The 19,362-nt window shown below is 49.2% G+C and overlaps 3 protein-coding genes and 1 long non-coding RNA gene across 5 annotated transcripts; 2 read left to right on the forward strand and 2 right to left on the reverse strand.

Annotated features, from left to right (window-relative positions):
• Positions 1 to 30: 30 nt before the first annotated feature.
• Whr1 (winged helix repair factor 1) lies at positions 31 to 6,140 on the reverse strand. The gene is made up of 7 exons (XM_005338963.5): positions 5,909 to 6,140; positions 5,623 to 5,759; positions 1,966 to 2,061; positions 1,545 to 1,684; positions 895 to 992; positions 643 to 790; positions 31 to 443 (listed from the first exon to the last, which is right to left on the reverse strand). Exons 1-7 carry the CDS (start codon positions 6,006 to 6,008, stop codon positions 398 to 400), a joined length of 765 nt encoding a protein of 254 aa, XP_005339020.1. The 5' UTR covers positions 6,009 to 6,140; the 3' UTR covers positions 31 to 397.
• LOC144366266 (uncharacterized) lies at positions 375 to 1,302 on the forward strand. The gene is made up of 2 exons (XR_013425280.1): positions 375 to 510; positions 625 to 1,302. It is a non-coding gene; the product is annotated as an uncharacterized LOC144366266 (long non-coding RNA).
• Positions 6,141 to 6,262: 122 nt separating the features above from the next.
• On the forward strand, positions 6,263 to 8,539 carry Dxo (decapping exoribonuclease). 2 transcript variants are annotated; one of them, XM_078020268.1, is made up of 7 exons: positions 6,263 to 6,588; positions 6,688 to 7,049; positions 7,203 to 7,438; positions 7,528 to 7,747; positions 7,870 to 8,005; positions 8,158 to 8,252; positions 8,337 to 8,539. In XM_078020268.1, exons 2-7 carry the CDS (start codon positions 6,694 to 6,696, stop codon positions 8,485 to 8,487), a joined length of 1,194 nt encoding a protein of 397 aa, XP_077876394.1. In that variant the 5' UTR covers positions 6,263 to 6,588; positions 6,688 to 6,693; the 3' UTR covers positions 8,488 to 8,539. The 2 variants fall into 2 exon arrangements, with proteins under 2 accessions (XP_077876394.1, XP_005339021.1); XM_005338964.5 differs by having other exon boundaries at positions 6,264 to 6,505.
• A 49-nt stretch (positions 8,540 to 8,588) lies between these two features.
• Skic2 (SKI2 subunit of superkiller complex) lies at positions 8,589 to 19,337 on the reverse strand. Its single transcript, XM_005338967.5, has 28 exons — positions 19,198 to 19,337; positions 19,016 to 19,119; positions 17,831 to 17,940; positions 17,615 to 17,732; positions 17,410 to 17,524; positions 17,221 to 17,295; positions 16,879 to 16,932; positions 16,603 to 16,793; positions 16,304 to 16,432; positions 15,931 to 16,076; positions 15,270 to 15,416; positions 15,071 to 15,155; positions 14,359 to 14,465; positions 13,937 to 14,083; positions 13,770 to 13,866; positions 13,377 to 13,589; positions 13,187 to 13,297; positions 11,987 to 12,217; positions 11,308 to 11,445; positions 11,018 to 11,155; positions 10,786 to 10,890; positions 10,327 to 10,474; positions 10,108 to 10,234; positions 9,735 to 9,945; positions 9,537 to 9,647; positions 9,237 to 9,455; positions 8,927 to 9,067; positions 8,589 to 8,832 (listed from the first exon to the last, which is right to left on the reverse strand). The coding sequence occupies exons 1-28, from the start codon at positions 19,217 to 19,219 to the stop codon at positions 8,632 to 8,634; spliced, it is 3,741 nt and encodes a 1,246-aa protein (XP_005339024.1). The 5' UTR covers positions 19,220 to 19,337; the 3' UTR covers positions 8,589 to 8,631.
• Positions 19,338 to 19,362: the final 25 nt, after the last annotated feature.

Raw genomic sequence — 19,362 nt, forward strand, 5'->3', positions numbered from 1 at the left:
CGTCACACAAAATAAAGGACATCCAGAAAATATCAGAAAGCAGAGTATTTTATTTAGCAGTTTCAATCCAACACATAGGGCACAGGACCCCTCTTGCCCCAGCATCCCCAGCAATCCCACCTTCCTGTCCCAACATAGAACAATAGCACCTTCTTTCCTGATAGGCAGTGGCCATGGTGGCCTTGGCACAGTTTCTGGCTCCAGATTCGTGGAAGGGCAGATAAATATTGCCTAGAGCCTACCACAAGAAAGAACCCAAGCTTGAACCTCAGCAGCATACACGGCAGCATTCCTGGCTTCCAGGCCTTCCCAAGGTGACCCTGGATCAGTCATTGTTGGGCAGGATCCCCAGGACCCTCACCCCACTCTGGGAGATGTGCAATGACAAGCAGAATCCTCACGTTTCTGGCAGGCGAAGGATGGTTCCAGAAGTGGTGGAGACACTATACAGGAGAAAGATAAGACTAAAGCCAACAGTGTAGGCCCAAGGAATGAGAAGAACTCAACTTGGTAAGGGGTGTTTCTGGGTCCCAGAGAAAATGGAGAGAAACTGGGCTTCAATAGTGAATTAAGCTTGTGTTGGGAAGAAATCCAACCTTGGGTCATTGCTCTTTCATCTCCCAGGCCAGGGGCAAGACTCACCAGTCGACCAGCTGGGCTCCAATGAGGTCATGTACATGGTAGGCAAGGCCAAGTCGCACTGTGGCAGGTGCCCGCCGACCCAAGAGCTCCGACAGGAGAAGCTCCCGGTACTTGGCCTTCCGGACCATGCCAAGGACTGCCTGGCGCCCTGGAGAAGTACAGGAAAGAGAAAAGGTGAATAAAGCCTAGAGGCCTGAGGAGCCACCAAAGGATGTTCTTGAGAGGTTGAGGGCTTGGTTGCAGACAAGTTACCTTTAACAAAGTACTTGATGAATCTCCCAGCTCCAGGTACAGCTAGCCACCAGCTCCCAGCATCACGGACAGTGAAGACTCCGGCCTTTACCAGGTGCCTACAGCAGGGGGAAGTCAGAAGAGACACGGCCTGGACTCTGAGAACCATATGTCCTCCCCATCTGTTTATGTTTGGGCACCAAATTTCCAGAAACATGGGGAACCATGCAATAGGGACCAGATAAGAAAACCCAACCTGGCGCAGGTGTCTGCTCGGACCATGCATGCTATTTAAGGTTTTTGTGCCCTTGCTTAATCCACTGTCCATACTGAACTGCCTTCTGCCCATTCTTTTCCTGTTATTTAATACCATTCTCTATCCTCTTAGATCCAGCATGAATAAAATCAGACAGCTATAGTTTCTGCCAACCCCCTCATGTATTTGTCAAGTCACTCAGCTCTCCTGAATTCTGGTCTGGAGTTCTTTTGAAAGCCCCAAGTTAAGATAGGCCTCCTCTCTTGAAAGAAAGAGCACAAACTTAGATCATTTTATTACATAAAAGAGTCAGCCTTTTTTGGCAGGTTTACTAGGAAGAAAAAGATATGTTGAATGGGACTGGAAGAAGGCAGGGAGGTACCAGATGCTTGACTGTTGGCCCTACAAATCTCACGTGATCTCTGGATCCCTGAAGCCAAAGGTCTGTGTCATTTGTTCCTGCTGAAAACTAAGGTCCCCACAGGCTGGAAGCACGGAGGCCAGAAATTTCTGTACTGCCCCAGCGTACGGTCGGCCATCACAGGCCTTGAGGACCTAGAACCAAAGGTGAGAGACATGGGCTAGTCCTACCCTCCACCCATCTCCATTCCCAGGACAGCATTTCTCTTCCTGATTTCCCTCTTACTCAAGACCTTCCTCCACTCCTCCTCCTTCCCCTCCTCCTCCTCTCCTTCTCTACTCCCTCTCCCTCATTTTACTACTTACCAGATCCCTAACCCTCTTGATGGGACATGGGATAAGAGGAATCATTTTTTCATTCCTCAATTTCCTCACCCTCCCCTGCTCATGACACCCACATACACAGCTACACATACTCTGGTCCTGTAGTCTTCAGTGAAGACAATTCCATGGGCATCCAAGTCAAAGCCCAGCTGGATGATTCTGATTTCTCCCTGCTCTTGAAGTTCCTTCTGTCTCCAGAGAGATAGAAATGAAAAGAAGGATTTCAGGGTAAGATGTTGTTATACTCTGGGCACAATGGGCCAGGGAGCCTTTGTTTGCCAGAATTGGGGAATTTTAATGTGTGGGGATATAATCAGGTGGTACACCAAGCAGCCTTTTTCAACTAGTTACCCACCTTCCCAGTCACCTGTCTTATCAGTTGTCTGTGAAAAAATATATATTTTCTAAGACCAGTTCTATGCCACGCAGTGAGATAAAACAGTGATTAAGACACAGGCCCTTCCCTCAAGAAATCCACAGTCTAGTTATCAGATGGCAGAAGGTGGGGAGAAGTATTGGATAAAATGTTTAAAACAAGTAAAAATAGCCAGGTGCAGTGGTACATGCCTGTAGTCCTAGCTCCTCCAGAGGCTGAGTCAGAAGGAACACAAGTTTGAGGCCAGCTTGGGCAACTTAGCAAGACCCTGTCTCAAAATTTTAAAATAGGGTTGGGGTTGTGGCTAAGGTAGAGCACTTGCCTAGCACGATGAGGCACTGGGTTCAATCCTCAGCACCACATTAAAAAAAAAATTAATAAATAAAAAAGCTATTAAAAAATTTAAAAGAGCAGGACAGGGGATATAGCACAGTGGTAGAGTTTTTCTGAATTCAATTCCCAGTACTGAAGATAATAACAACAACAAAATAAAAAAAAAAACTAGAATTCCTGTCTATAGGAATATAGCAAGAACCAAACAACTACTTGGAAATTAACTAAAATACTAAATATTATTTTAAAATTGTTTAAACATTAAAGAGATCAAAAGATAACAAAAATTACCAGACCTAATATAATATTTAAGCAGAAACAAGAACTCACAGTGGGAGTGGGACATGGAGAGCATTTGCTAATCTAAATTAAATCTGTCCAACACATGGCCAAAAATAACTGGGCCCACAGGAAACAAAAAAAAAAAAAGAAACAAATGAAACATACCAAGACTTTTATAGTGGAATTATCAAAAAGACAATCTGTATCAAAATACAGTTAGGTAAACAGAATAACTGTTCTATAGCATGGTAGGACAACTATAATACAGAAAACAATTTTATAAAGAACTAGAAAAGAAGAACTGGAAAGTTTTCAACACAAAATTATAAATGAAGAAGAAAATGATCATTATCTAATATGATGGTTACACACTGTATACATGGATCAAATAAGTCATATTGTATCCTATCAATGCATACAACCACTCTATGTAAAAATAAGACTATCCACTTTTATTTATTTGTTTGTTTATTTACTTATTTACTTTTGTGTTGGTATTAGGGATTGAACTCGGGTTACTTTACCACAGTCATTTGTCATTTTTTATTTTGAGATAGGGTCTTGTTTAGTGGCTGAAGCTGGCCTCAAATTGGCCCCTGGGTTCAATCCCTAGGAGTGAAACAAGGGGGGGGGGATGGAAATTAAGCTAGTTATTTATGAATACGTACACAGGTGATATAAAGAACACCAAGGTAACAATTATAGCAGTTTGAATGGTGGTCAACTCCCAACTCCCAAGGATGTAGAGAATTTTGGTCAGAGAAAGATATGTACAATATTGGCCAGGTTTTATAGTTTGGCCTAGGTGGTGGCAAGGTATTTCTTTATAAACATTCTGTAAATTCTCTGTGTACATTTATATTTTCTTTTGTGTAATTTTTAAAACTCTTTCGAAATATAAAAGATGTAAGCTAACACAAATAAATTAAAAACAACAATACTTGTGTGTGTGTGTGTGTGTGTGTGTGTGTGTGTGTGTGTGGTACTAGGGATTGAACCCAGGGACATTCTACCACTGATGTACATTCCTAGTCCTTTTGATTTTTTATTTTAAGACAAGGTCTTCTTAAGTTGCCAAGGTTGTCCTCAAACTTGCAATTCTCCTGCCTCAGCCTCCCGAGTCACCACTACATCTGGCTAAAAATCACAAATACTTTTTAAAGAATTAGTTCCATCTGACCTGCTTTCTCATCAGACTGTACAAGTCTCCATTCTCCTTTTCTTCTTTCCTTTTGTGACTAGCTAACTCCAATGGAGAGATTTCAGCTTTTATTTTACTGGACCTCTTCAGAGAAAATTCTTTGAGTTCCAGGTTTTAACACCACCAACTACTCCAACCTCCTTGAATACCTCTTTTTTAAAAAAAAAAAAAAAAGAGAGAAGGAGACAGAGAGAGAATTTCAATATTTATTCTTTAGTTATCGGCGGACACAACATCCTTGTTTTGTATGTGGTGCTGGGGATGAACCCGGGCCGCACGCATGCCAGGCCAGTGCGCTACCACTTGAGCCACATCCCCAGCCCCCTTGAATACCTCTTTACTTTCACATTAGACCTCTTCCTGGGTTTTTCTTAACTGGCAATTCCTTCTCAGCCTCTTTCACAGATTTCTCTTCCTCTATTTTTCTCTTACATTAGTAGGTCTCAATTTTTAAGGCAAATTAAGAATCACCTGAAGCAGTAATTTAAAAATGTAGATTCCTACATCCCTACATCCCACTCCTACAAGATATCTTAATTCATTAACCTTGGGTAAATCCCAGAACCTCTAATTTCTGAATTAGCAACCCAGACAATTCTGGGCTGCTAATTCAGAAATTAGAATAGGTAGAAATAAGGCCATATAGTATTACACTGAGTAACACTGCCCTAAATATTGGTGTTGCCAGCATTGTGGATATGGCCCTAGTATCTTACACTCTAAACCTGGGGTCTTTAACCTTGGATCTCAGAGGAACTGTGAAACACTCCCCCACAAATCATACATAATACTGTGTGTGCATGTGTGTGTCTGTTGTAGAGGCATTTTTCTGGCAAGAAATAGCTACTGCTTTCACCACCTTCCAAGCATTGTAAAAAATCACTCCCTTTTCCGACAGGATCTCACTCACATCCATGTTCTGAACCCACTATCCATACCTCTATGACTTTTAATTCTATGATTACTGGCTCCAAATTCTCTCCAAAAACTTTGGATGATCCACAAACACTCCAATTCAACTTGTACAAAATAAAATGCATCATATGCTCCCCAAAGCTCAATGTGCTCCTCCTGTATTCACTCCACCAACCATCTGGAAAACCTGGGAGTTACCATGAATTCCTCCCTCTTCATCACTCTCCACAAAGCCTCACTCACACTCCCCCTACCTTCCACACTTCCCTAAGTTAGGCCTTCCCCAGTTCTCAGATGCAATAGCTTTCGAGGCATGGCACTACCTCCAATACACACAATACGCCATTCTCCTGTTTAACATGCTCTACTAGCTCAACGCCTTCATTATAAGACTGAAATAGCACCACTAAACAGACCAAGCCTGTTGTGACCTGATTTATGCCTGCATTCCCAGAGATGGATGCTCGTACTATGTATGCCCCACGACTGCTTCCCTAAAAGTTTCAGTTTTCTGTCTTCTTGATTTGGCCTAATGCTTGCTGGATGGCTGGTGAACCGACTGAGGATCTGTCTGACGCTGGCCTTCGCCAGTGCCCACAAGGCAGGGAAGGGGCCTCCGGTGGTGGCCCTGACGCCCCTCACCAGTTGCCGGTCGGCCACGGTCCGGTCCGGCAAGAGGCTGTACACTTGGCTCCTCAGCACGATAGGAGGCAGCGCATCCTCGAACAGACCTCTTGGGAACAGCTGCACTAGCTCCTCGACCGCCGCGCGTGCAGACCCTGATTGGGGAGACAGGGACATTGAGACAGAATTAAGCGGGGCTGAGGGACAACTATGGGGGTGCGGGTCTCCCCCAAACACCTGGCTAGTGGAAGTGAGGTCCCTCCCAATTAGGTCTACAGCCCCGCCCTGGGGCTGCCACGCCTACCTGATTCACCCCTCAAAGGATCCGCTTCTACAGGCCCTCGCTCCCGCCGCTTCTTCAATGCAAAAGTCTCCGGGGCCAAGCGGTGTCTCTTCCGGCTCATATCCCCGGACTTTAAGGTACCGGGGAAGCGGCAGAAATTGAGGGAAGAGCTTGTGGAAACAGGGTCTTCCGGCGCAGAGTAGTGACGTAGACCTTTCTGGGAGTCTATGGAGATCTTATCCCCAAGGTTTAAACAACGTGATGACGTAAGGGTCCCACTTGTCTTGCCCTTTGCTAGGAGAGGCGGATACTAGCACCACTTCCGCCGGGCAGCTGCCCTATGCCTGCCGCTGATTGGCTCTGGCCGAGAGCGCTCAGGTCCCGGAACAGTAGGATGGCGCTAAGCCTCACCGGTGGCCACGTTGGGCTCAATTTCCAGGTGTAAATCTCACTGCTACCCACACCCGCTCCACCCCCTCCAGAGGATTTGTCTGGCACCGCAGCGGGATCGTTGCATCATTGGAAGCAAAGAAAAAAAAAACAATTTTGCATTGCTCTTCTTCTGATATGCCCCCCTGACGTCATAGCCTTGCGGAAGACAAGGTTGGGGATTCTAAGGTAACCAGATATTTCATCTGAGTCCAGATTCCTTCCTGACCTCACTGCATTTAAAGAACCTGGGGGATAGGGCAAAGAAAAAGGTGGGCTGGCTTTGAGGGGCTGGGGCCTGCAAGTTTCAAGGCCAAAATCTGGTTGTCTGGAAGCTCACTTTGTCCTGACCCACTCTTTTTCCCTCTTAGGACTTTATGGAGCCCAGAGGGACCAAGAGAAGAACAGAAAAGTTAGAGGTAGCTGAACCTCGGAACAAACTTGCCTATTCCACATCCTCACTACCCACAGAGCCTGCACTCTACTCTGGACCCTTTCCTTTCTACCGGCGCCCTTCTGAACTAGGCTGCTTCTCTCTGGATGCACAACGCCAATACCATGGAGATGCCCGAGCCCTCCGCTACTACAGCCCACCCCCCACCAATGGTCCAGGCCCTGAATTTGACCTGAGAGATGGATACCCTGATCGATACCTGCCCCGGGATGAGGAGGTCCGAGAGGGGCTGGACCACTTGCTACGCTGGCTCCTGGAACACCGAGGCCAGCTGGAGGGGTGAGATAACCAAGAGTAGATCTGGAGACTTAAATGTACCTTCTAAAGTTAGGAGGGCAAAAGCTGGAACAGGAATCAGTCTTTAGGTTCTTGGGGAAATGAGCTGAGCTAATGCTGTGTCAGACCTTTAGTCTCTTAACTCTTCCCTCTCAGAGGTCCAGGCTGGCTGGCAGGGGCCATAGTGACATGGCGGGGACACTTGACAAAGTTGCTGACAACACCATATGAGAGGCAGGAAGGCTGGCAGTTGGCAGCCTCCAGGTTCCAAGGGACACTGTACCTGAGTGAAGTGGAGACCCCAGCTGCTCGAGCTCAGAGGCTTGCTCGGCCACCCCTTCTCCGGGAGCTTATGTACATGGGGTACAAGTTTGAGCAGTATATGTGTGCAGGTGAGAGTTGCCCCTGCTCAGTGGCCCCTTTCCCCTTCCCCAGAGATTGAGATGCCCCCACCCCTGCTGCTGCTTCTCTCCTTGTGCAGACAAACCCGGAGGCTCCCCAGACCCCTCTGGGGAGGTTAACACCAACGTCGCCTTCTGCTCTGTGCTACGCAGCCGCCTGGGAAACCACCCTCTGCTCTTTTCCGGGGAGGTAGACTGCACAGACCCCCAGGCCCCATCTACACAGCCCCCCACCTGTTATGTGGAGCTCAAGACCTCCAAGGAGATGTACAGCCCTGGACAGTGGAGGAGCTTCTACAGGTTCAGGATGGGGTGGGCAGAGCAAGGACTGGGAAGGGGACTGGGGAGGATGATAAGGCCTAAAGGTGAGGGAGGAACAGAGGGTGGAGAGGGTCCCACTGACCCCCTGCCTTTCCTGTCAGACACAAGCTTCTGAAATGGTGGGCTCAGTCATTCCTCCCAGGAGTCCCAAAAGTTGTTGCTGGCTTCCGTAACCCAGAGGGTTTCGTCTGTTCTCTCAAGACCTTTCCTACCATGGAGATGTTTGAACATGTCAGGGTAAGACAATGACATCACAGTTCCCACTTATATTTGCCTACCCCATGCACCAAGACCACGGGTCCAACATCCAGGGCTGCAGTCTGCCTTCCCCTTCTTCCAACCCATCCTCACCACTAGTCTTCTGCCTCCTCCTCCTTTGTCCACTCCAGAATGACCGTGATGGCTGGAATCCCTCTGTGTGCATGAACTTCTGTGCTGCCTTCCTTAGCTTTGCCCAGAGCACAGTTGTCCAGGACGACTCCAGGTGAGGCATTCAGCTCTGTGCACCCCCTCTGGATCCCAGGAGCTCAGTCTCTGGCCCTCAACTCACTCTCCTGTCTGCCCCCAGGCTTGTCCACCTCTTCTCCTGGGAGCCTGGGAGCCCAGTCACAGTGTCTGTACATCGAGATGCACCCTATGCCTTCCTGCCTATGTGGTATGTGGAAGCTATGACACAGGACCTCCCATCGGTTCCCAAGACACCCTCCCCGACAGAGTGAGACTTCAAGGGGCCAATTCGTCTGCAGAGATAATAAAGGTTTTCTAAGTGGCTCTCCCTGCTGTGTCTTCTGAGCTGAGTCATCCTGCCCAACACCCCAAGCACATTTTGCTGTTTTATTATTCCACTTCCGCCCAGGAATCATTCACTGGGTGTAAAGGCTAGCTGCAAAGACAATGTCCCTTCGTAACAGGGTAGCTGCTGTCTCCATCTTGGCTCCCAGCACAGGCTCCCCTACCAGGCGGGCTGCCCCTCGAAGTGAGCGACACATCTCAGCCAGGCGCTGGATGCAGCGAACCACCAGGCCTTCAGGGGTCCCCGAGAGCCCTGCCAACTCAGAGAAGGGCTGTGGGGAAAACAGAGTGAAGATTGAAGATGCCAGACCCAGACAGCTTCTGACCGGCCAGCCAGCCACAAAACCCCAAACCCCAGGTACTCACCATGCCCCGGGCCCACTCGTACACAACCTCAACAAGTCCAAAATTCAGCTCCCCCACAAATTCCTCCACTGTCTGGTTCAGACCACAGGCCACCTGGACCTCACCAATCCGCTTTGCCACGGCTCGGACGCGTTCTACTCCCTGCAGAAGGGAAAGAAGAAGTCAAGGCCTGTCTTCCTGCTCTAGGCCCAGGGAGGCTCAAGTGAAGGAAGAGGCCATGTGCATTTTTAAAGGCACTTGTGGTCACCTGGGGAAACCAGATCAGGGGTTGGGAATGCCACAATCCAGGGAGAGTGGTAGTATCCCTTACCTGCTTGAGGGTGCTTGGAAGCTGATCCCCAGGGTCCCCAGGACTCTGGCAGACCAGGCCAGAAAGCAGGGCTGCGATCTCCTCAGGCCGCAGGGCGCTCAGTGCATTGTCAAACATGAGCTCAGTGAGGAGCAATTCATGGCTGCTCATGGCACAAGCCACCCGCCCTGCCAACTTCACAGTGCCTGCCTGGTCCACGTAACCCAGCGTTCGGAGTACCTACAAGAAAGAGGATTAGTGATGGGGAGTCTGCCACTTTCTCCCACATGAGCCTCCTAACCCCATCCCCACGGCTCCTACCTCTACTCGCTGGTGATACTCAGGGAGCAGCAGCAGTGACTGATCTGACAGTAGGAAGCGCAGCCGCTCTATCTCCTTCTGAATCTGCATTCGTTCCCTCAGCTTCAAATACTGCAGAGAGTCACAGGCAGGAGCCCTCAGTCCTCTCCCACTCAGCAGAGGTGTTAAGGAAAAGTCCCCCCTTCACTTGAGAGCTACCTGGGCAGAAAAACGGGGGCTGTGTACACACTGGGCTCCCCGAATTAGCTCTTCCAGCTTCCGGGCCCGGAGTCCCCCCTCTACTACTGACACATCCTTCAGCTGTAGGTCATTAACAGGGTCAAGGGTGGGAGGTCCTGCTGGGTAGGCTTGAGCCAGACGAAGCAATTCCTGGACAGCAGTGGTCACAGCTGCAAGGGGAGGATCCTTCCTAAAGAGGGAGCATGTTTTTGAGATCTGGGCAAGAGACTTCTTTGCCATAGGAACCTCTAGACAAGGGGATCCCCCTCAGGCTGAGGGGATCTCTCAAGTATACTCCCCTAGCTGGTGATTCATGTCCTCTGGGGAAAAGGATCCCCCCAGCATCTCTGACCTGAATTTTGGTTGCTGCCTCTTGCTGAAGTCCTCCAAGATCTTCTCACCATTCACCCGGAGCACCTTGGTGGTGATGGCAGCCACATCTCCTGGCTGAAGCTTGGCCACAGTATGGTCACAGGGCCCTGTGAAAAAGGAAAAGTAGGTCAGTCCTTGCCATAGAGCCAGGCATCCAGCTCACATACCAGTCAGGAAGCCAGACATCTGCCTCATTCACCTTCAGGCAGGAACAGCTTAAAGCCTACTAGGTCATCTGGGTGGGGCACATCTGGAGTGGCTGGATCCTTGTCCTGTGGATCCTCAGACACAAGCTTATCACACAAGACCAGGGTTGTGAAAATTCTGCTGGTGGAGTTTGAGGAGACCTGAGGGAGGCAGAAAGCCCAGGACAGTGGAATATAAGGAATAGACATCAAAAGTAGAAACCAGAAGCCCACCCTTGGGCTGGGATCAGGGAACAACCACGCACAGCCTACCAATATGGAGAGGTAACCAACCACCCAGCATATTTCTTTGTGTGGGAAGGTGGACATGAGGTATTGGTGGGAAGGAAAAGGGGGGAAATGAAAGTATTGTGGTGGCAGCAACCTGCCCCCCAGTCAAGCAGGGAAGACAGAGCTAGAGTTTGTTTCCTCATTCCTTCCCACTTTCTCAGTTCCCAACCCATCATACTCACCTGCAGGATCACACCCAGTGCATTGTGATGCTCCTGATTCTTCACAACCACCACTCTTCCTGCTGAGAGAGATTTCAGCCCATTCACTGACTCTATGATTCGTTGCTGAAAAAGAGGGAAATGCACAAGGGGATATAGTAGAAGGTGTCACTGGGACTAAGTTCGGGAGTACCCAGGGAGACCCAATCTCTTACTCCCTCACCCCATCATCTCCCCACTGGCACGCATTTACCTGGATCATGTTCCGGGTCTCTGTCAGTTCCTCCCCCCAGCTGTAATACTCTGGTAGGTCTACCAATTGACCAGTCATATCAGGCTCCTCCAAGGCACCCAGCCTCTTGGTTAGTTCAGCCAGCGCCTGTTCATGAGCCTGGGTGGCACAGGGGATGTTGTGAAGCAAGCCCCTCAGGCCCATCTTGCCACACCCCCCACCTTCGCCCAACTGGCGTGTATAACAACCTTTTCTCAACCTGGTCTTGTCCACCTTCCTGTCCAGTATACTGGTCACCCCAGCCTCCTCACCTTGCTGTCTTTACGGGATGGAAACTCAGAGAAGCTCCTCTTCATCATGTCCTCCACCCTAAGGGCATCTACCCGAAGCAGGTTGAGAATCATAGTGTACGTGAGACGGAACTGGGACTGCAGCTGGGATGGCTTCCCCTGGAGCCAAGCCAGAGAGGTCAATGAGATCAGGTGGGGACCTGCCACTCCTTGGCCAGTCCTATGGGGATCTGTATCCACTCAGATCTGGTCCTAGCTCTGTAACCATGGATCTTAGACAAACCACCTGCTCACCTCTTCTGTAACAGGAAAGAACAAAATGAAATACAAAGACTCTCAAAGGCCCTGTCTAGCTCAGTATTCACAGCAGGAATAAACTAGAATGGATGGAATCCAATCTCTTCCTTAGATTTTCTCAGTCTCATTTTGGGTTCTTCCAGGCAAAATAAAAAACTCCAACAAATATTCTGCCCATTTCTTCTCTAAAAAGAGGTAACTACATAAGCAAAATGAGGAAAATGCTAGTACCTGTCCTATAGAATTGCCTGGAGAGTTAAATGAGATCTTATTAAAAAATGACCTGGGATTGTGCCCTGGCTACAAAGTGAGGTAGGCTTTTTAGGGAGGAAACAGGCAGAAGGTTGGAAAAAGGAATTCAGCAGATCCCTGCCTGTCTTGGCCTCACACCACCCCTGCTCACCATCATCATGCGGTGCAGATCTGCCATCTCAGGCACACGACCCTTACAGAGAAGGATGACAGTGCCTGTGGGGTCCAAGCCCCTCCGGCCTGCCCGGCCAGCCATCTGTACATACTCCCCAGGTAGCAGGTCCCGGAAAGTGGAGCCATCATGCTTACGCATGGAGTCAAACACCACTGTACGTGCTGGCATGTTTACACCCATGGCAAAGGTCTCTGTGGCAAACAAGACCTGGAAGAGCAGAGAAGAGCAAGGATCAACAAAGATGCTCAGCAAAAGTCACACCCACCTCACTTTGTAGCCAAGGCATAGTCCCAGATCATTTCTTACAGGATCTCATTTAACTCTCCAAGCAACTCTTTAGGACAGATTCTATTATTGTCCTTATTTTGCTTATGTATTTACCTATTTTTTTCCTTTTGCACACGTATCCCACTGCAATGATTCCAATGTGTTTAACAAGTATCTTGGTGAATATGTTAATTCAGACCATGACTTGTTTTGTGCACTTGTAATTTTTTAAAAATATTTATTTATTTTTAGTGCTGAGGACCAAACCCAGGGCCTTATGCATGCTAGGCATTCATTGACTTAAATAGTGCCAGGGTGAAAAATATAATGCCAGGTGAATTCTAAACTGGTATAAGTGGTACAACAACTCCTAGTCTCCCATGTCTCTGGCCATACTTGGCTTATATTAGCCAGGTTCCTAAATTTTACATTTAATAGCTGTAAAGTCATATCTTCTAAGCATTTCAATTTATGTTTCTCAGATTACTAGTAACTTTTTCCTTTCCTTTTTCTTTTTTTCAGCACTGGGGATACAACCCAGGGTGGCATGGATGCTAGGCAACTGCTCTACTACTGAGCCACATCCCCAGCTCTAGTGACCTTTCATATGGTCCCTAGTTTTTTGGGTTTCTCTTCTGATGATCGTTTGTTTGAGCATCCTGTGCATCCCCATTTTAAGATGGGAAACCTAAGACTCTCAAAGGCCCTGTTTAGAGGTTTGGAGGTTAAGAAATTTGTCCAAGATTACACAGGGAGGATATGGTGAGGCTGAGATTCAAACCCAGGTGGTCTGGACCCAGAGCCCAGGTTCTGCACTGTCTTGCCTAAACTTCTATACTTCTGTCCTGGGGACTGCCCACAAGGTGATGCCTAGTACCGTGGAAGTTCCTCTTCCCCCATCATGTGTACCTTGACCAGGCCACGGCTGAAGAGCATCTCCACAATCTCCTTGAGAATGGGCAAGATGCCACTGTGGTGTACACCCAGGCCACGGTGCAGGAGTTCAGACATGTGCAGGACCTGTGAGGGTGGGGAAGTGGCCCATAGTCAGAGATGGGTCTCTGAACACCTTATTTCACCAATTTCCATACAGATGCACCTGAGGCAGTTGGCGGTCAGAGCCCCTGAGACGAGCAAGGCAACGCTGCAGAAAGAGGTGAATCTCACTCTTCTCTGAACTCGTGGTAAGGTCAAGTGAGGTGAGGCCTGAGGCTTGCTCATCACAGCGGCCCCGAGAGAAGGTAAACACTACCACAGGCAGCTGGGCCCGGGCACGGAGGGAGGCCAGGAGTGACAGGTACACCCCACGGTCCTGGAGAAGGAAGGATAAAGGGTAGATGTTGAGTCCCTGAGAGGCAACTAAAGTGGAGGATGTGAAATAGTGATCAGTCAGCCAGGGTTCAAAGTTCAAGACCAAGTCCCTAGAGGACTAGGGAAAAAAGGATAGCAGAGAAACCTATGTTGGCAGATAGGAACCCCCCCCAAATCTCACCTGTGCAGGGCCCCCCTGGTGTGTGGGTTGCTTGGCCCCAAAGGTCTGGGCATGTTTGCTCATTCTCTCCTTCTTGGCCTCTACAGCTGCATAGTACCTGTGGCAGAGAGGGGCAGCCATCAGATCTGGCTGGAGCCCAGACCTGATTCACCCAACCCTGGACTTACCCTTTGGTATGGAAGGCCCCTCGAGAGTCCAGCAGCAGAAAGAGCTCTCCCTGGGTCTTGGGGCTATTCCCTGTGAAGAGATAGTGCTCCAGGGGCACAGGGCGAGCAACAGTGCTGATCACATAGATCTGGCGACGCTTCAGTCTCCTGAAAGGAAGAGGGAGCAAGCAAGTCAGGGTGGGAGTGCAGAAAGGAGCACCCATCTCTAACACCTTCCCCACCGCCTCTGACTTTATCCAGTCTCACTCTGAGACCCAGAATGGAAAGTTGTCCCCAAGAATCCCATCTCAACATACAAAGTGTTCTGGGTCCAAGAGGAATTCCACAGCCACCCCCAAGGCCTGACTCTTCTCTTTGCTGTGGTGTCCTTAGTACCCCCAGCTCCCAATCAAGGAATTTTACAGTTCCTTCACCCATCTCACCCAATCCAGTCAGCAAACTCCAGGGCATTAGGGACGGTAGCACTCAGAAGGATGATGGAGACATGGTCAGGGAGCATAATGAGCACCTCCTCCCACACGACCCCACGCTAGGCATGGAAAAGGAAGACTGGTCATAGGGAGCGCAGAGAGGCCAATTTCTGCCCCCAGAGATGTGGCATAGGGGTCCATGGGGGCAAAGAAAGCAGTAAGGTCCTCTGTCGGGGGCCACAATGAACAGGAGCTGAGCACATAGGAGCTGAGCATGTACCCTTAGCCTCGAGCAATGAAGGTGTGGAACTGGCTTCCACTAGAAGTGCGAAAGCATTTCACCTTCTCTAGACAAGGAATTATAGCTCTGGGAGTGGGCGTCACCCAATGGACTGGGCTACACACCCCTGAAACCCAATCCCTTGCCTCATTTGGGTGGAACTTTCTCGAGTGTCTTCCCCCCAATAAATAGGTTTTCAGGCATGCTCTCTCTCTCTCTCTCTTTCGCCTGCCTCTCTGCCCTCCCTTGTGGGAGCTAGAGCAGAGGAGCCGTCACTGGAACTCAAGAAAAAAGTATTTTCTCTGTCTCTGTGTGCTTATTTAGTGCCAGCCCAATTTACCTAGAGTGATCCTGACTGATTTAGTCATGTGTTGCAGCAGTCCTCAGGGTAAATGGAATAGGAGAACTCTCCACTAGTCCCACAGGAGACCCCATGTTTCTTACCTCTGCATCATTAATATAGTGAACCTCATCAAAGATGACCCATTCCAGATCCCGAATGACATCAGAGCCACTGTACAGCATGGAGCTGGGAAGAAGAGCAGAAAGCTGACTCCTTAGAGGCTCCCATCTTCACCTTTGTTCTCTAGAGCAGCCTCCTCTACCTACCCAAAACCCACCATGTTGGGTGCCCCTTTCTCACCGGAGGATCTCTGTCGTCATGATAAGGCAGGAGGCCTCTGGGTGGAGCTGCACATCCCCAGTGAGAAGCCCCACATCCCCAAATGTGTTTCGGAAGTCCCGGAACTTCTGATTGCTCAGGGCTTTGATAGGTGAAGTGTAGATGGTGCTGGGAAGAGGTGTAAAGTCAGCCAGAGTCTCACATAGACCCATGGTCAGCACTTGTTCTGCTTTGCTGAGCTATCCCAAGTCCACACCCCAGAAGTTGTGATGCTCCTCTTCTTTACCCAAATGCCCTCACATATTCTTTCATGATATGACTCCAGAAAAACTTAGTCTCCTGGGCTAGGGCTGTAGCTCAGTGGTAGAGCACTTGCCTAGCATGTGTGAGGCACTGGGGTCGAGCCTCAGCACCACATATAAATAAATCAATAAAAATAAAGGTCCACTAACAACTGAAAAATATATTTTAAAAAAATGTCTCCCATCTCTTCCTATAGCCCAGGTCATCTTCCTAAACTTTCTCCCCACCACACCTTCTCATTTCTCTCTGGGCCCCATTTCAGACTTTCCTGAACCTCCTTTATAAAGGATGAGGCAGACAGGTGTGGGAGAGATGAGGTCCAGACAGGATGCAGGAAAAATCAGGGCTGGTTGCTGAAGGGTGAGGAGGGTACTTATACCGTGTCATGTGTTTCTGGGCCAGGGCAATGGCATATTCAGCCACAACTGTCTTCCCCGCAGATGTGTGAGCTGCTACAAAGACAGAGTCATGTTGTTCCAAGTGCAGGATGGCTTGTTTCTGAAACACATCTGGCTCAAATGCCCACTGTGAGAGAGAGAAATTGATTGGCTGAAGAAGAGGTCTTCTGCTCATGAACATACGGGAGAGAGGGACAAAGTTCAGAGTGGGGTGAAGCTGGGACTGAGGACTAACACTGGTCTGGAGGTACAAGGCCTCTGGTGGGGAAAGAAGACAAGGGGTAGGCTGGGAGACAGGGCCAGAGTCTGAGTCACCCAAAGATGAAAGAACATGTGAGGACTGGGGTTCAGTACCTGGAAGGCTGGCTGGGGAATAAGACGATAGAAATCACCAACAGGGGAGGTGACATCTACAGGAATGGCCCACTGCTCCTGAGGTGGAGGTTTGGGAGGTTCTGGCGGGGATATGACTGTGGATGCTTCCTAGGAGTGATAAAAGGTACAGCCAAAGAGCTCTCAAAGATCACTCCTTCCCAGAGATACTTCATTCTTCCCAAAGATGCTCCATTCCTCCCCTAGACCCAACCTAGCCATCCCACCCTCCCTATGGCAAGGCCCCTTCTTTCTTGCCTCCATTGCCCAGAACCACCAACCTTTAACACTAGGTCCTCCAAGCTGCTTGCCCGGGCCAGAGGAACACTGCAAGTCGAGGCTGAAACACTGTCCCCTCTGGGACCTTCAGACTCTCCCTTTGCCTCGCCCTCATCATCATCACCCACTCCCAAATCTAGAGGCTCCAGCAGACGGCTAAGGCTGAGTAGCCCAGGAGCTGGAGCTGGGTGATCTGAGAAGCAAAGCAAAAAGAGCAACCTTGTCACATCCATCTCTATCCATTGAAGGGTGCCACTGTAAAACCTCATAAAACTCACCCTTGGGGGCAAAATTCACGCCTTTCTTAAAGCCAGGTGGAATGGTGAGAAGATCTGGAAGCCAGGAGTAAAGAGACAGAATCAAGGTCACTGCATGCTGTTATAGATAACAGATATCTGCCATACAGATGCTTATAGATGGGTATGTCTGTTGTGACCATTTCCCTACAGATGACAATAAAGGTTGTTATTGAAAGATCACTTTTCCCTTTGTTTGTTTGTTGGTCGGGGCAAGGGAGAGCTTTCATAAAACACAAAAACATGGAAGGGCTACCAGTAGCCTAGTGACAGGGCTGCCTGGGCCCCTCTTCCTCGGGGCTCAGATGCAGAGCTTCACCTCACCTTTCTCAAAGTCTATATCCTCCTCAGCCTCCTCACGAGTGCTCAGATCTGTTATGGTAGGCTCATCCATCCCACCTGAGAGGGTAGACAGATAGGGATTCATGGAATGAGTAAAACAGGATGAGTGGGGAACCTTTCCCTGAAGACTAAGGACTCCCTCTCCTACCACCCTGTCTCCACAACAGTCACCTGGCCAGAAAGGGTACTGTGTTGGGTTCCCCCATAGAGACTGGGAGACTGGCCCTGGAGGCCGGCGAAGAGATAAGGAGGTTGTGGCTGACAGGTTTGTGTTCTCCAGCAGGACCTGAGGTAAGAGATCAGAACCCCAGTGAGGCCGAGCTTGCCTCTGACCATCTTCTCCCAATTCTACTTCTGGAAGCCCCTGATCTTTTACCTCCTTGTAGCCCAGGATCTGGCCTGTTGTTGGGTGTCTTTGGGCCTGAAGATCAGATGGAACTGGAGCCCCGGGGGCAGCCAGGAGTGACCAGGGATCTGTCTTCCTCTGCCATTTTCTGAAAAGAAAGGAAATAATTTTCAAGTCTTCGCTCTCTCTGCCCCAGCTTCCTTCACTGACCTGTCTCCCTAGTCCTGACCCCTCCAGTCTCCTCACCGAGCTGAATGCTCCACACCATGCAGTGGCAACCAGGCTGGAGAGGACAGAAACAACTGTTCTGCTTCTTGGTGCAGATCTGGGGCACAGGGAGGAAGGCCATGGGGAAGCTGGAACCAAGGTAAGATGAGAGGCATTAGGTCAGGAAAAAGAGTAACATGAAGAGCTGGGGATATAATTCAATCGGTAAAGTGCTTGCTTCGCATGCACAAGGTCCTGGGTTCAATCCCCAGCACCAAAAAAAAAAAAAAAGAGTAACATGAAAAAAAATGATAAGATTTGTGTTTAGGTCAGAAATAGTAGATGTCCCAGACAGTCCAGGTTCATCAGGCAGAAGCAAGTTTTCCTAAAAGTTGTCAAAACACTACCTGCTACTAAATTATCTAGGGTACAGACTTTGGATTTCACAATCATTCCCACCCAAAAGTTGCATTCTTTTTTTTTTTTTCAAATATTTATTTTTTTAGTTGTACACAATACCTTTATTTTGTTTTATTTAATTTTTTTAATGTGGTGCTGAGGATCGAACCCAGAACCTTACATGTGCTAGGCAAGCTCTCTACTGCTGAGCCACAACCCCAGCCCAAGAGTTGCATTCTTTTTTTTTTTTTTTAAAGAGAGAGAGAGAAAGAGAGAGAGAGAATCTTTTAATATTTATTTTTTAGTTCTCGGGGGACACAACATCTTTGTTTGTATGTGATGCTGAGGATCAAACCCAGGCCGCACGCATGCCAGGTGAGAGCGCAACTGCTTGAGCCACATCCCCAGCACCAAGAGTTGCCTTCTTAAAAAGCTCTTCTGATAATCATTAAGTACACTTAAACTTGATAATCATTAGTTTTAGAAAAGGCATGCCAGACCTAAGGATGAAGAGACAGGGACTCAAAAGATAGCATCTCAGCCACAAAGTGCACTTGTTCTTGAGGACAGGGAACTCCAAGAAAAGGACACATTTCAAAGAGTTATCTCTCAGAACTAAGGCATTTCCAGCACTCCCAGCTCCATCCTCAGATGGGCTCTGACCCACTACAGGTCCACTGAGCTAAGATTTGCCCGGCATCAGCAGGGGGCCCAGATGACAGTGGCCAGACACAGGACAGGGAGGTCATGCTAGATCCTACTGAGGAGGGTGGAGGAAGTTTTAGGCTCAATGCGGGTCAAAGCTTGGGGTCAAATGTCACTCACGGTGCTCTCTGGAGTCCCAGGCACGTTCAGCAGCTCCCAGCGCCCCGTGCATCCCAGTTCCACGGTCCGAAGCGGCAGGTTCAGGGGGTCGGGGGAAGGAAGCACTAGAGAGAAAAGGTCAGAGGTCAAGGGTCAAGAGTCATTCTCAGTCTACGACTCGGTTCCACCTCCCTCCCCCTCACCAAGTCTCTCGGTCTCCAACATCCCGGAGCCAGGACAGCCGGCCCGCAGCCTTGAAAGGCAGCTAGTAGTTGCAGGCAAGCCCCGCCCCTAAATGGGCGGAAGTAGAGGCGACTTCCGGTACACACCCCCGCCGGGAGCGTGGACCAGCGCGGCCAAGGGGCCCG

Source organism: Ictidomys tridecemlineatus, chromosome 8, assembly GCF_052094955.1.
Source record: "Ictidomys tridecemlineatus isolate mIctTri1 chromosome 8, mIctTri1.hap1, whole genome shotgun sequence".
NCBI lineage: Eukaryota > Metazoa > Chordata > Mammalia > Rodentia > Sciuridae > Ictidomys > Ictidomys tridecemlineatus.